This window comes from Coregonus lavaretus (assembly GCF_964263955.1).
Source record: "Coregonus lavaretus genome assembly, chromosome: 15".
Lineage (NCBI taxonomy): Eukaryota > Metazoa > Chordata > Actinopteri > Salmoniformes > Salmonidae > Coregonus > Coregonus lavaretus.
In genome coordinates this window covers 14,562,395-14,578,496 of record NC_140002.1, presented here as the reverse complement: position 1 = coordinate 14,578,496, position 16,102 = coordinate 14,562,395, and the positions used below count along the sequence as shown (strand labels likewise).

The 16,102-nt window shown below is 42.6% G+C and overlaps 1 protein-coding gene across 4 annotated transcripts; it reads right to left on the bottom strand.

Moving 5' to 3' along the window:
• Nucleotides 1–3,482: 3,482 nt before the first annotated feature.
• Nucleotides 3,483–15,914, bottom strand: LOC311142055 (uncharacterized protein). Of its 4 annotated transcripts, none has more exons than XM_084177605.1 (9): nt 15,493–15,604; nt 15,300–15,387; nt 11,833–12,061; nt 11,445–11,627; nt 11,186–11,254; nt 10,925–10,963; nt 9,003–9,125; nt 4,225–4,335; nt 3,483–3,918 (listed from the first exon to the last, which is right to left on the bottom strand). In XM_084177605.1, exons 3-9 carry the CDS (start codon nt 12,051–12,053, stop codon nt 3,867–3,869), a joined length of 798 nt encoding a protein of 265 aa, XP_084033731.1. In that variant the 5' UTR covers nt 12,054–12,061; nt 15,300–15,387; nt 15,493–15,604; the 3' UTR covers nt 3,483–3,866. The 4 variants fall into 4 exon arrangements, with proteins under 4 accessions (XP_084033731.1, XP_084033732.1, XP_084033734.1 ...); XM_084177606.1 differs by having other exon boundaries at nt 9,003–9,122; XM_084177608.1 differs by lacking the exon at nt 10,925–10,963 and having other exon boundaries at nt 9,003–9,122; nt 15,493–15,914.
• Between the last annotated feature and the right edge of the window lie 188 nt (nt 15,915–16,102).

The following is a 16,102-nucleotide window of genomic DNA, read 5'->3' as shown; positions in this document are numbered from 1 at the left end:
GGAGCCACTCCTTACTTGCCCTGGCTGTGTGTTTCGGGTCGTTGTCATGCTGGAAGACCCAGCCACGACCCATCTTCAATGCTCTTACTGAGGGAAGGAGGTTGTTGGCCAAGATCTCGCGATACATGGCCCCATCCATCCTCCCCTCAATACGGTGCAGTCGTCCTGTCCCCTTTGCAGAAAAGCATCCCCAAAGAATGATGTTTCCACCTCCATGCTTCACAGTTGGGATGGTGTTCTTGGGGTTGTACTCATCCTTCTTCTTCCTCAAAACACGGCGAGTGGAGTTTAGACCAAAAAGCTCAATTTTTGTCTCATCAGACCACATGCCCTTCTCCCATTCCTCCTCTGGATCATCCAGATGGTCATTGGCAAACTTCAGACGGGCCTGGACATGCGCTGGCTTGAGCAAGGGGACCTTGCGTGCGCTGCAGGATTTTAATCCATGACGGCGTAGTGTGTTACTAATGGTTTTCTTTGAGACTGTGGTCCCAGCTCTCTTCAGGTCATTTACCAGGTCCTGCCGTGTAGTTCTGGGCTGATCCCTCACCTTCCTCATGATCATTGATGGATGCCCCACGAGGTGAGATCTTGCATGGAGCCCCAGACCGAGGATGATTGACCGTCATCTTGAACTTCTTCCATTTTCTAATAATTGCGCCAACAGTTGTTGCCTTCTCACCAAGCTGCTTGCCTATTGTCCTGTAGCCCATCCCAGCCTTGTGCCGGTCTACAATTTTATCCCTGATGTCCTTACACAGCTCTCTGGTCTTGGCCATTGTGGAGAGGTTGGAGTCTGTTTGATTGAGTGTGTGGACAGGTGTCTTTTATACAGGTAATGAGTTCAAACAGGTGCAGTTAATACAGGTAATGAGTGGTGAACAGGAGGGCTTCTTAAAGACAAACTAAACAGGTCTGTGAGAGCCGGAATTCTTACTGGTTGGTAGGTGATCAAATACTTATGTCATGCAATAAAATGCAAATTAATTACTTAATCATACAATGTGATTTTCTGGATTTTTGTTTTAGATTCCATCTCTCACAGTTGAAGTGTACCTATGATAAAAAGTACAGACCTCTACATGCTTTGTAAGTAGGAAAAACTGCAAAATCGGCAGTGTATCAAATACTTGTTCTCCCCACTGTATACTTGAGAAGCTGCCTACTCTTCAAGATGGAGCATATCCTTGGATTTCAAAGTTGGAAGTAATTACAGTGGGAACACAGTCTGCCATAGGAGACATTAAGAGACTTTTGGCTAATCTCCTTGGGATTCCAGGTATGGAAGACATTTTTCAGAGAGCTGGACTTAATCGATATATGGGGACTGCGGTGAATGACCTGATTTGTTAGCTGCAAGTAGAAATAGGCTGTGGAGAGCACTGAAAGATAAGTTTCCAACAAATGTGCATCCTGACAAAATTCTGATTGACCCACTAGGACAACAAGAAAATCAGAGAGCCTATGTGTCAAGAGCTCATCAAGTGTGGAGAAATATTACCGGAAATGATCCAGATGCGAGTCAAATAGAGCAGTCAATTTTGCGAGCTAAACTGCAGATGGGGCTGCCCTCACCAGTAAGGAGCAAACTGGCAGAGGTGGTTGGACTTGGATCCACCCCCATGCTTCATAGTAGGTATGGTGTTCTTTGGATGCAACTCAGCATTCTTTGTCCTCCAAACACGACGAGTTGAGTTTTTACCAAAAAGTTCTATTTTGGTTTCATCTGACCATATGACATTCTCCCAATCCTCTTCTGGATCATCCAAATGCACTCTAGCAAACTTCAGACGGGCCTGGACATGTACTGGCTTAAGCAGGGGGACACGTCTGGCACTGCAGGATTTGAGTCCCTGGTGGCGTAGTGTGTTACTTAGTGTGTAGATTTTTGCTCACCGTTCTTGTGATCATTTTGACCCCACTGGGTGAGATCTTGCGTGGAGCCCCAGATCGAGGGAGATTATCAGTGGTCTTGTATGTCTTCCATTTCCTAATAATTGCTCCCACAGTTGATTTCTTCAAACCAAGCTGCTTACCTATTGCAGATTCAGTCTTCCCAGCCTGGTGCAGGTCTACAATTTTGTTTCTGGTGTCCTTTGACAGCTCTTTGGTCTTGGCCATAGTGGAGTTTGGAGTGTGACTGTTTGAGGTTGTGGACAGGTGTCTTTTATACTAATAACAAGTTCAAACAGGTGCCATTAATACAGGTAACAAGTGGAGGACAGAGGAGCCTCTTAAAGAAGAAGTTACAGGTCTGTGAGAGCAAGAAATCTTGCTTGTTTGTAGGTGACCAAATACTTATTTTCCACCATAATTTGCAAATAAATTCATTAAAAATCCTACAATGTGATTTTCTGGATTGTACCTACTGGACGTGTACCTATGATGAAAATTACAGGCCTCTCATCTTTTTAAGTGGGAGAACCTGCACAATTGGTGGCTGACTAAATACTCCCCCCCCCCCCCACTGTAACTATAGAGAACATACAAAAATAATATGGTAATACAAAATGTAAGTTTCCACACTCCCAGGAATGTCATACATGATGGATCATTAGCTTATACACTACCTTTCACACATCTAGATGGGTGTGGAGCCAGAGACAGCAGTGGTGCAAACTGTAGAACCCAGTTCCTACATTTGAGTATAAAAATGGATTCATCAAACAAAACTATGCTACATTTTATCTCTGGGAACCCTTAGTATGACAAATCAGAGCAAGATTACTGAATGCAAGTACATTAATTTACCTTCAGATATGAATGCATCAAACCAGTTTCCGTGATAAGTTGTTGTTCTGCACTCTCCTCAAACACCAGCATGGTATTTTGTCACTAATAGCTACTGTAAATTGGACAGTGCAGGTAGATTAAGAATAATTTAAGCTTTCTGCCCATATAAGACATGTCTATATCCTGGAAAGTTTGCTGTTACTTACAACAGTCATGCTAATCACATTAGCTCAACCGTCCCGTATACTGGGAAACCGATCCTGCAGAGGTTAAAACCTCTATACATCAGCTAAGTCACAAAATGATATGCAGTAATTTGGTCAGAGTACATTTTGTATCCTTGATATAACATCAAGTCCAGTCTGTCTTGAGATCATGGGAGTTCATTCAGAATTAGGTGTGCCATGTCTCTGCAGACTAATTATACAAATATTTGATTTACAAATATACATTTAAAAACAAGATGCTACAAAAATACTATACATTGAAATCAAGCCTAAACAACGTAAATCTCAATTCAACAATTAACCTTCAATTTGAACATGCTCTTTTCAAACAGTCTGCATGGTTTGTCTGAATATTGAATCAAACTACTAAATACACTGACATCAGCCATTTAAATGTGATTCATAAATGATTCTGATCCCAATCCGACAACTTCATTGAAAAGTTACATCCTAGTTTTAAAATACATCTGCGTCACTGGTGAGCAGTTAAAACCACTTGAGACACAAATTAGATCACTAAAGTTAGTGTAAAGATTACATTTTATTAAAAAGATACCGCCATTTACATTGAAATAAAACCCCAAATCATTCAGAAAAAAACAAAAAAATGGCCACTGACAAACTGGATTAAAACGCACAGAATGCAAAAAAAAATTATCCTCAATGCTGTAAAAAGAGCCATTGAAATGTACATGATGGGAAAATGACAGTTTGGGAATCCGTTGTACATACAGATTAAATAATAATGCCAAAGCCAGAGGATGAAAACCAAGGGATACATTTTTGAAAAATGACAGGAGGAGAAAGATATCAAATACATTGACAAAGGTGTAAAATGGCTTCAAGCCCCGAGGCAAATAGGGACAGCGGAACAGAAGAGGGCTGGGAGCGGTCTCACCCCCATGGTCAGTCGGCATCAGGTGTAGGGCTTTTCCTCTGGCTCGGAGACCTGGATCGGCTGAAATAAGGCAGGAAGACAGTTAGCATTTTCAGCAGAGCATGACCTTTGAAACAAAGGAAGAACATTAGCATAGCTATTCCTTCAGCACAGTGCACCAGGCAGTGTGGAGAGCTCTCAAACCACTACTCCTAATTGAAATGATCATCATGTTTCGATACTGGGGACAAAAAAGGTAGAAACCGAAAATTGCACAAGCATCTGGAAATCCCCATTACTACACAATAGCAAGTAATCTGGGATACGAAAGAGGACCACATCTGTGGTGCAGAAGATGGAAAAGCAGTGTAGACTGAAGTTTAATACCTGTCCCTCTTGGCGGTGGCGGAGCGGGACTTGGACCGGGAGCGAGATCTGGAGACGCTGCGCGCCCTGGGGCGGGACACCGACCGGGAACGGGAGCGAGATCGGGAGCGACTGAAGAGGAAACAGTATGGTTGTCAGTAGGCAAGGAGGGGCCTCTAAATCCTCAATGCAATACTGGTTATTTTTTGTACTGGCAACAGTTTTTATTCCATTTCAAGCACTAGCTAGGTTTCCATCAATTTTTAAAGCAAATATTATAATATTAGCATTTTACCGATAGCGTTGTTTACATCAAACTGGCTTCTTGTGAATAAAAGGCTGTGCGTAATGACGTAGTGAACAAAAAAAGCACTTTAATATAACTTTCATTTACTGAATAAAAAACAAAGGCAATGAGTTTCCATCCCCTTTTTTACTTTACATTTTAGTCATTTAGCAGACGCTCTTATCCAGAGCGACTTTCAGTTAGTGAGTGCATACATATATTTTTTCATACTTTGTTCAATGTTCTGCCACAAAAAGTATTTGATAAACAGCAAATGTGCACACTGGTCTTGGCATGCGCTCTAGCCAACAACTAGCAGATATGTGTAGAGGGTAGGCTAAGAATGGATAAGATCATTTGTATTTGTCAATTGGCAGCCAAACACAGATAAACATCCATCTATTGGAAAGGAGCATCAAGCTCATCACAGTGCACTTTCACCACCCTGTGAAGTTAATCACAATTTATTGAATCTGTAGCCTAATATACTGTGCATGCTTTTAAGTCGAAGTGAGAGGACCACACTGCAAATTTACCGCAACAGTGTTATTCTATTGTAGTGTATTAAGATTATGTCTTTGTTAAATGTTTTTCATGAAGAAATGGAATGTTGGTTATGTTAGTATCAAAAGGCAATGTTTAGTATAATGTCACATATAATACAGGAAGTGTGTTGTAAACTGGTGATTGGCCAGAAGAGGGAGCCCATCTTGTTGCATTGTTTATAAATAGGGGTACACGAAGAAGATAGGGCAGAGCAGCCATTAGAATTGGAGGACACTGCTCTCCAGACCTCGCGAGTCTGTCACCCATGCTGAAGCTTGTGATCTGAATAAACCTTATGATCAACGTTCAGTATGAGCAGACTCCTTTTGTTCATCAGCAATAATTGCCACCACTCACTCGATACGACACTATCAACAATGGCAAAGACCATGGCTAAGATGGCGCGAACAGAGGGCGCCTCGAGCTCCGATAAAACATTGCAGGTTTCTATTTTGTGTTTTTCTCTAATTTTCTTAATCAGTTTGTTTCGTGCATTACTACAAACACACACACGGGTAGAACTATTGGAATACGAATCACTGGATACTCACCGTCCACCCGACCTCCCAGAAATCCCTGACTCAACAGAACAATGGATTAGCTTCTTCGGCGAGGAGCTTGGGAGTCCTACCCGAGAGTAGGAAGTGAAGATGCCAAAGGAGAAGCAGACGTGGCGGGGTCTTAGTGAGATTAAGACGACGGGCGACCCATCCTCTATTACCAATTATACTACTCGCCAATGTTCAATCATTAATGACCAAACTTTAAGAACTCAGAACAAGGACCTCCTTCCAAAGGGACATCAGATCCTGCAACACACTTTTTTTCTGAGACTTTGCTTTCCTCCGACATCCAGACGGATTATATACAATCAGCGGGTTTTACAGTTTTTCGAGCTGATAGGAAGCGGACTCTCTGGCAAGAGCAAGGGTGGTGGGCTCTGCTTTATGACAAACACATGGTGCGACAGGGGAAACTTACATGGAATACTTGGTCATAAAATGTAGTCATTTTTACCTTCCGAGAGAGTTCAGCGGGATTAACCGCCATGGCTGTGTACATCCCGCCCCAAGCAGACACCAAAAAGGCTCTCAAAAGGTCTTCATTGGACCCTGAACAAACTGGAGACTGCATTCCCGGAGGCAGCGTTCATTGTGGCGGGGGACTTTAACAAAAGTTATTTGAGAACCGTGCTCCCAAATTATTACCAACACAGACTGTCTAACTCGCGGAAATTCTACTCATGACCATTGCTACACACCTTTTCAACACGGGTATAAGGCCCTCTCCCGTCCTCCTTTCGGAAAATCCAACCATGACTCCATCATGCGTCTCCCCGCCTACAAACAAAGACTCAAGTTCCGGTGATCAGGTCGGTACAGCGTTGTTCTGACCAATCAGAATTCACGATCCAAGACTTTTGATCACGTGGACTGGAATATGTTCCGGGTTGCCTCTGGAGATAATATCAATGAATACGCCGACTCAGTCACCGGATTCATAAAAAAAATGCATAGATTATGTTATACCGATAGGATCTTTCACAATGTACCCAAATCAAAAACTGTGGATTGATAGCAGCCTTGCAGGGAAACTGAAAGAGAGATGCTGCTTATAAACTGGGCAAGGTGACCGGGGACAATACTTTGACTTACGCAGATCAATCAAGATGGCGAAACAAGTATAGAGAAAGTGGAGGAGCAATTCAGCGGGTTGGACAAGGCGTATGTGGCAGGGGCTCCTAACAATCACGGATTACAAAAAGAAAGCCAGCTACATCACGGTCACCAATGCCACCCTACCAGACACGCTAAACATATTTTTCTCAAGATTCGAGCACAATATCCCTGAGCTGCCGAGGAGAGCCCCCGGTGACAATGTGGGCTACACACTCAGTCTCTACTGGGGACATATGTAAGTCATTCAAACGTGTTGCAAGGCTGCTGGCCCAGATGGCATCTATAGCCGTGCCCTCAGAGCATGTGTAGACCAGCTGGCTGTTGTGTTCTCTGACATTTTCAATCTCTCCCTAGCGTAGGCCTCTATACCCACCTGCTTAAAGATGTCCACTATCATCACTGTGCCCAAGAAAAGGAAAGTAAACCAACTGAATGACTACCGACCAGTAGCACTCACGTCCGTCATCAGTGCTTTGAGAGGCTAGTCAAAGACCACATCACTTCCTCCCTCCCAGACACTTGAGCCTTTCCAAGTCGCCTACCGCCCTGACAGATCCACGGACGACGCAATGGCCATTGCCCAGCACACGGCCCTTACCCAGCTGGACAAAGGGAATGCATATGTTAGAATGCTGTTCATTGACTTAGTGCCTTATAAGCTCATTACAAAGCTCAGAACCCTGGGTCTGAACTCCTCCCTATGCAACTGGATCCTGGACTTCCTGACGGGCCGCCCCCAAGTGGTTAAGGTAGACAACATGACCTCCAACACTGATCCACAACACGGGGGCCCCACAAGGGTGTGTCCTCTGTCCCCTCCTGTATTCTCTGTATACCCACGACTGCGTTGCCTCACAGTTCCAACTCCGTCATCAACTTCGCTGACAACACGACAGTAGTAGGCCTGATCAACAAAAACGAGACAGCCTACAGGGAGGAGGTAGGCACTCTGATGGCGTGGTGCCAGGTAAACAATCTCTCCCCCAGTGTTAGCAAAACAAAGGATCAGATTGTGGACTTCAACAGGAATCAGGCTGGACATGCCCCAATCTTCATCGACGGTCAATAACTTCAAATTCCTTGGCGTACACATCTCAGAGAAGCTGAAATGGTCTAACCACATGGACACTGCAGTGAAGATGAAAAATGTATGCACTCACTAACTGTAAGTCGCTCTGGATAAGAGCGTCTGCTAAATGACTAAAAATGTTTTTTTTTTTAAAGACGGCACAACAGCGACTCTTCAACTTCAGGATGCTGAAGAAATTCAGCCTGTCCTTGAGGGCCCTCCGTTTTCTACAGGAGCACCATCAAGAGCATACTGTCGGGCTGCATCACAGCCTGGTACGGCAACTCCACCGTCGCGGACCGCAAGGCTCTTCAGAGGGTGATATGTGCAGCCGAACGCTCCATTGGGTGCCCTTCAGGACACCTACAACACCAGGTGTTGCAGGAAGGCCAAGAAGATCATCAGGGACCCCAGCCACGTCCTGTTCTCCCCGCTTCAATTACTCATGCAGGCTGTACAGGAGCATCATGGCAAAAACTGTAAGACTGGCCAATAGTTTCTACCCTCAGACCATCAGGCTGCTGAATAGCCACCACTAGTCAGCTACCTGTTCCCCCCTCCCCCCTGCTACTCCCCTTATTACCATTTTCATTATTTTATTTCACTAGTCCTGCATGTTGGAGCTCGAAGCCTAAGATTTTCACTATACCCTGCAAATGTGACTATTAGACAATCTGAAACAATTGCACACGCCTCAATTCGTCGCATAATCTAATCACCAACAAAATATTATCCACCCTCGTCTAGCATATTTTGTTTTGTCGACATTTAACTATTTTACAATTTCCATCAGGGCGGTCTTGAGTTTATCCAACAGGTATTGGCATACATTGGTTATTGGTATACATTCAACATATAGCAAATAACATCTCAGGTCTTCTAGTCAGATTATGTCAAAATCCTGTATTATTCTCCCAAGGAATAGATTTTACGAGGAAGGTGCCTCTGCCATGACAGTACAGTCTCGGGTGCAATATAGGTTGATTTTAAGATTGATGAAAACCACCTTAGAGCGGTGCAGTGGCGACACTACACCATGTTTAATTTCTAGGGCCACAGTGTCCGGTCAATAAAATGAAAGTAGCACTTACAATCATCATTTTTTTTTTTATCAGTCATTACTTTCAGTTGCATCATCTATCTCAGTAAGAGCTGGATGATGGGCTACCATGTTGAAAGACCACTTCATTACTGACTTTATCGTGTATAGGAGCCGTACCTGGCTGCTCTGCGCACTGGAGTCCTGGACCGACGAACTGGGGTCCTGGATCTGCGCACAGGACTTCTGGATGACCTGCGCACTGGACTTCTGGACTTGGATCGTGCTGGGGATCCAGATCTACTGTGCAAAGACAATACCCTCGGCGTCACCATGTCATCTATTCAAAGCTGCTCTAGCCACTATAAGCAAACTAAGGGTTGGGATGACTAAACAGTGCCTTCAGAAAGTATTCACACCCGTTGACTTTATCCAAATGTTGTGGTGTTACAGCCTGAATTTAATATGGATTAAATTGTGATTGTATCTCTGGCCTACACGCACAATACCCCATGTCAAAGTGGAATTATGTATTTATTATTAATAAAAAATATGAAATGTATTGAGTCAATAAGTATTCCACCCCTTTGTTATGGCAAGCCTAAAGTTCTGGAGGGAAATGTGGTTAACAAGTCACATAATATATTGCATGGACTCTGTGTGCAATTATAATGTTTACCATTATTTTTGAATGACTACCTCATCTCTGTACCCCACACATACAATTATCTGTAAGGTCCCTCAGTCGAGCAGTGAATTTCAAACACAGATTCAACCACAAAGACCAGGAAGTTTTTCCAATGCCTCGCAAAGAAGGGCACCTATTGGTAGATGGGGGAGAGAAAAAAAAGCTGCCATTGAACATTCCTTTGAGCATGGAGAAGTCATTACACTTTGGATGGTGCATCAATACACCCAGCCAGTACAAAGATACAGGCGACCTTCCTAACCCAATTGCCGGAGAGGAAGGAAAACGCTCAGGGATTTCACCATGAGGCCAATAGTGACTAAAACAGTTGACAGTTTAATGGCTGTGATAGGCGAAAACTGAGGATGGATCAACATTGTAGTTACGCCACAATACTAACCGAATTGACCGTGAAAAGGAAGCCTACATAGAATAAAAATATTCCAAAACATGCATCCTGTTAGCAATAAGGCACTAAAGTAAAACTGCAAAAGATGTGGCAGAGAAATTAACTTTATGTCCTGAATACAAAGCGTTATGTTTGGGACAAATCCAACATCACAGAGTACCACTTCATATTTTCAAACATGGTGGTGGCTGCACCACTTTACGGGTATGATTTTCATCGGCAAGGACTAGGGAGTTTTTGGGGGGGATAAAAATTAATGGAATAGAGCTAAGCACAGGCAAAAAAAAAAAAACCTGGTTCAGTCTGCTTTCCAACAGACACTGGGAGACAAATTCACCTTTCAGCAGGACAATAACCTAAAACAGTTGCTTACCAAGATGAAATGCAATGTTCCTGAGTGGCCTAGTTACAGTTTTGACTTAAATCAGCTTGGAAATCTAAGGCAAGACTTGAAAATGGCTGTCTAGCAATGATGAACAACCCACTTGACAGTTTGAACCATTTTTAAAATAAGCTCTTAGAGACTTACCCAGAAAGACTTACAGCTGTAATCACTGCCAAAGGTGATTCTAACATTTGACTCAAGGGGTTGAACACTTATGTAATGAAGATTAGTATTTATTTTTTTACAACGTGATAAAACTGTGCTCCTTGTTAAAAAAAGCGAACGAGTCTTCGGTTGCCCAGGCAACACCCCACACAGAAATATAATTAATAAAACAGGCTTGGAACCTCTAACCCTGGCAATTTGGCTGTTAAACTCATGGGTACAGTGGCAGAATTCTTCTTCCACTTTGACAAGAGTATTTTGTGTAGATCGTTCACAAAAAAAAGACAATTAAATCCATTTTAATCCCACCTTGTAACAACAATGTGGAAAAATTCAAGGGGTGTGAACACTTCCTGAAGGCACTGTAGTTGGGACAGTAGCTACAAACTAAGTCAGAAAAAATACAATAAAGAGAAAAATATGTTCACCGATTTCTGCAGTAGATTAAGTCTTACCTGCTTCTGCGCTTTGAGTATGATGGGGATCTATAACGCCTGTTGGAGGGAGATAAGGGAACTCATAAAGCTATTAATAGCAATTAAGAGAACACTGATCTGAATCAGTCAGGTCGGTCTCTTCGAATTTCAGACAGGTTCAAATTCGGCTAGAACAATAAAATGATCAAATAAAAATAAAGACACTCCAAGTTCTTCAAAAGATAGTTTGACCCTTCGAGTCAACTTGCAGGGGTCCTTTTGTGACACAGAACCACTCACCGGTCGCGGCCGTTGCTTCGGCTGCGTGAGCGGTAACGCCTTCCCCTGGACCTTGACCGTGAGCGGGACCTGGGAGTGGATCATTTATCAAATGTGTGCAGTATAAAGGTATAGCATTTAAAGTCAACAAATATGTATGATGCCTCCACAAAAATTACATTCTCTAGGAGCCACCATGTCGTTGAATATCATTCAACGAAAGTGACATTCCAATAACAGTGAAAGAGACATTCTGGAGAAGACAGCCTCAACACTGTACCTGCTGCGGCGGCCGCCCCCCCTCTTGCTAAAGCGATAGCAATCATATGCATAATGGCCGTTCTCGCCACATTGGTAGCAGCGGTCGTTGGGGTCGAAGTGCCGGCGGCTGGGGCGGTCGTGGCGTGACTTGCGAGACATGCCTGTTGACAGCTCCACTCTTATGCGGGCACCACAGAGCACTCTGAAACATGACAATGGTTTAAGAATAGATGGCATATTGGGATATATAGCCTTCTGTCAGTTCTTGTAAAGGTGTAACGCATGCAATTGAGGAAAAATCTGAAAAATATTTTACATTGAAGTCCAAGTGTCAAAGATTGAGCCCTATGAATCCACTCAGAATACCGTGCTGCTGCAGTAAGCAATGCAACCGCACGTGTACTCACTTGCCATCCATGCCCTTCGTTGCATCCTCAGCATCTCTGGGATCTTCGTACTCAACAAAGGCAAAGCCAGGTGGGTTCCTGGCCACCCAGACGCTGCGCAGAGGTCCATAGTAGCTGAATGCCCGCTCCAACTCCCCCTTGGCAGCACCGTTGCCTAGGTCACCCACATACACCTTGCAGTCAGTGTTACGCGAGGAGCTTCGTGACGACGAGTAGGACATCTTAAAATCTGAAACCAGATAAAGGAGTGGCAAACATTGAGACCTTGTGAAACACCATACAGACCTTCAGAACTAGCATGGCCTTTTGCAGTGGGTAGGAAATAACCACCAATTTATCCAAAAGCTCATTATCTTATGGGAACACCCTGTCAACAATCAAATAGTTTCAGCACAAGCTACAAATAAGAGGCGGAATCAAGGTGAGTTAGCTAGCCACAACATTAGCTAACATTAAAAGGGCGACTGCACTTTAGGCTTCTTTTATTAAATAAAACATGTAAATTCACGTGTGGCTGCAGGCAGCCTGATGTCCGTCGCTTTAGATTTGGTTAATTAAGAAATGCTGTGTGTTGGTTTTGGGGTGTGGTTTGATGAGTTTCCTGTGTATTCGCACGTGGCAAAGTTGGTTTGACTTTGAATCGCAAGGGCTAGTTAGGGACCGGCAAAAAAAAACAGTGTAAATGATAATATTTTCATGTTGCACACCTTTTAGTTCTCGTTAAATGCTTTTAATATTTGTATACACATTTCTACAATCTATGTTTTAGGTTAAGTCATTGAAATTTTGAGCTATTGGAATGTTATATAGTCCCATGTACACTAATTTACCGATGGCCCCTAACTAGCCCCAAAAGGATATGCAAAGTCAACCCAAATTTACCACAGGAATTACGATCGGGGTCGCGTGCAACTGCACTCCAAATTGATGACTATCTGTGTGGTGCCAGCTGTGGGCAGGATTGAAACAAACGCAACCAGGGTTGCTATGTCCGCGGTTTTCACGCCACATTGGGCTACTTTGAAAACTATGCTGCAGGTGAAAATGTATTGGTCGCAAGTTTGAGCTATTTCTAAATTGCACTGCGACCATCATGGCATGTCTAATTATTATTATTTATTTGATCTATTATTTTCACTGTGACCTGCTGCTGTTGACTATCAGAAGTGAGGCAGGCTGTTGCTGAGTGAGTGATGGGGAGGGCTGTGAGTGTTGAGCACAGTCATTGGTGTTGAGAGAGCGCTGCAGCAGTCAAGTGCGTGAGAAGAGCAGCACGAGTTGTATCCTGACCACCCCCAGTCCTACCAATCATTACTAGAGCCAACACAGCAAGGGAGATAAACAGAAATATCATTCAACAGTTCCAGAGAGAGGATCGAATTATGTGCTCTCTCTCTGGGTATACTATATAGTCGGGGACAGTTCAAACAGACTCAAGGACGATAGAGCCTAAATTCATACAACTAGGCCTACTGTCCATAAAAAATAATAATATTTAAAAGCAATGAGGCTGATACAACAGATCAGAACATTTAGCTTAAAATGTTGATAAACTATTATTTTTTCACATTACAAGCGCAGCAATGTGCACACAGGTGTAGGCTATGCACAAATGTTCCTAAATGCAATTAGTGGGAACACACCGTTCTAAAAAAGGCACCGCAAACGCGAGCAGTTTCAATGTGATTGAGATGAAAATATCTGCTAGAACTTTAGAAAGAGGGGAGATCTACAGATGCAACAAGGGTTGCTAATATGACTAGGATTGTGAATGCCGACTGCCTTCACTCAGATTGCAAAGTCGGTGATGTGTGCCGGTGCGCAACAGGCACCGGACTTTCTCTCCGCTTGTGACCATTTGATCTGAAGAACCTGTGCCTCGAGTATGTCAACAGAATCAATACTTTAGACGTTAATGATCCTACATTATAATTGTAAAACATGACTGCCGTTTAGCGTATATGTATGTAATTAAAAGTCTAAAGTTTGGTTAAATTTTCTGGCGCATAAAACCTAGGCTACACTTTTACATGTAGGCTAATTAATTATGTACATTTATGCAAAAAAGATTGAAATACTATTCCAATGTTGGCCTTTTTAGCGGCAATCTTTTAAATGTTAATTTCTGACTCAGTTGACAGCCCCATTTATCAATTTCAGTAGTAGGCAACTCGTATTATTATTTTGGGACGATTTAAATTGCACTTTGGGACAGTGATTAAAAAAGTTCGCCTCGAGCCCTGTATGTAGCACCCTAGCTAGCCAACATTGGCTAGAAAGTTGAAGCCAGGAGAGAGAGAGGAACAGATTAACTTCATTACTGGCTATCAAATTATAGTAGTAGTGACTGATTAATAGTAATATAAAACTTGATGTAGTGGACTCATGAAATCTTTCCATCTAGCTCCAGAGGGATGGATGACTGGGACGTCAAGCTACATGTACATATTACCTCAATTACCTCGACTAACCTGTGCCCCTGCACATTGACTCTGTACTGGTACCCACTGTATATAGCCTCGTTACTGTTATTTTATTGTTGCTCTTTAATTATTTGCAATTTTTCTATTTTTGTTCATATATAAATAAATATTTTAGTATATACGTTCTTAACACTTATTTTTCTTAAAACTGCATTGTTGGTTATGGGCTTTAAGTAAGCATTTCACTGTACGGTCTACACCTGTTGTATTCGGCGCATGTGACTTGATTTGATCAAGCTGCCTGAAGCCACACATTAATTTAAAATGTTTTATTTAATAAAAGCCAAAAAGCAAACTGTTGGGGCTTTTCGATTTTTATACTCCATTTTTCAAATCGATTTTAAAGCTATGTGACTTAACACCATTTCACAATGTTTTCTGGAAAAAATATACGTCTTAACCATTCACTTCTATAGTTCAGATGAAATAATTTATGTGATGAACCAATAACAAAGGGATAAATGCTGAGAACAAGGTAAAACAATATTACCAGTTGTATTTGGATTGTCATTATCGAGACACTTGGATAAATGTCGCAACTCTAGCGGTGAAAAATGTTGGCCTAGTTTTCAGGCCCTGTGGTCGGATTTTTGAGTAACTAACTAGCCAGTCATGTAATTTTTGTAAACTACCGTTAGCTAACAACTGTAACTAATGTATTACAAGTAGCAGTAGTTAAATATATAGTTGTTGCCGGTAAATGTGTAATTAAGCCGAGACCAACTAGCTAACTAGTTAGCAACAGTGTGAGAAGTACAAAAAAAAAGTGCGCGTATTGCGCTTGCTAGAAAGGCTAGGCCGCACATTGGTTTCATACGGCTTTGTTCACCAAATAAGGCTATACAAGTAGGAGAAATATCACGATGTCAACACAGACTGCGTTAAACTTACCCCAAGTATGTTTGATTCTTGCCTAAATTTCATCTCACACAATTCACCGAAAACGCAACTTGGACCACAATATACAACGGCTGCCATACTCACTTGATGCAGATAGCTATGCTAACGCTAGCCGCCTCAATTCAGCGAGTGAATGAACACCGTTTCCCGGTTGGCCTCAGTCAGACGTCAGCTGCAAACACGAGTAAGAAAGCGTGATTCTTTTTACGAGTTTATACATTTAATTTATGTTGTCTTCATTTCCTTAGCATAGTTACAATCCATGCCGGGCACTCACCTTTTCCACGGTCCACCCTTTCCCGTATTGACCTAGCTAACGTTAGCTCTTCACACAGAGTAGCAGCACGTTTTACAGATAACCCAGGGTAGGAAATACCGCCAGCCTTCCCGGCCAACCGGAGAGCGCTTCTTCTTTCGGTTTCAGGGAGGAGGGATTACCTGAATAGTAACATCCAATTGGTTCCTACAAATACGATATACGGTTTTCACTAGAGCGCACAGACACAAACTCAACATTGACATAAAAATTCATGAAAACAAACATTTGATATTTGGAACCAGTGACGACCACTAGTCATGGTAAATACCACGGGCGCGTGCACACGCCAATCATACATCGACATTGAATGGACTATTCAAATAAACAGGTTCACACAATATTGTCTGGCTCCAGCCTTTGATCATGACTCTCAGTTCTATTACATTACACATAAGTCATTGGACGAATGCGTCTTCTGTAGGTGTGGGGGTGTTTTGTTAAGATCCAAGACACTTGGTCTGAACATGAACACCAATCGCTTGCGGTAGTTTTGGAAGCATAAGGACCTTATCTTGCATATCGGTGACATTTTTGTTTTTTTTAACTAAAGGTTAAATTGACACGAACC

Coding starts and splice junctions, on each gene's coding strand:
- LOC311142055 (XM_084177605.1), bottom strand. CDS start 12,053: ATGTCCTACTCGTCGTCACGAAGCTCCTCGCGTAACACTGACTGCAAG. Junction 10,964..11,185: donor CGAAGCAACGGCCGCGACCG/GTGAGTGGTTCT, acceptor TCCCTCCAACAG/GCGTTATAGATCCCCATCAT. Junction 3,919..4,224: donor GCCACCGCCAAGAGGGACAG/GTATTAAACTTC, acceptor GCCTTATTTCAG/CCGATCCAGGTCTCCGAGCC.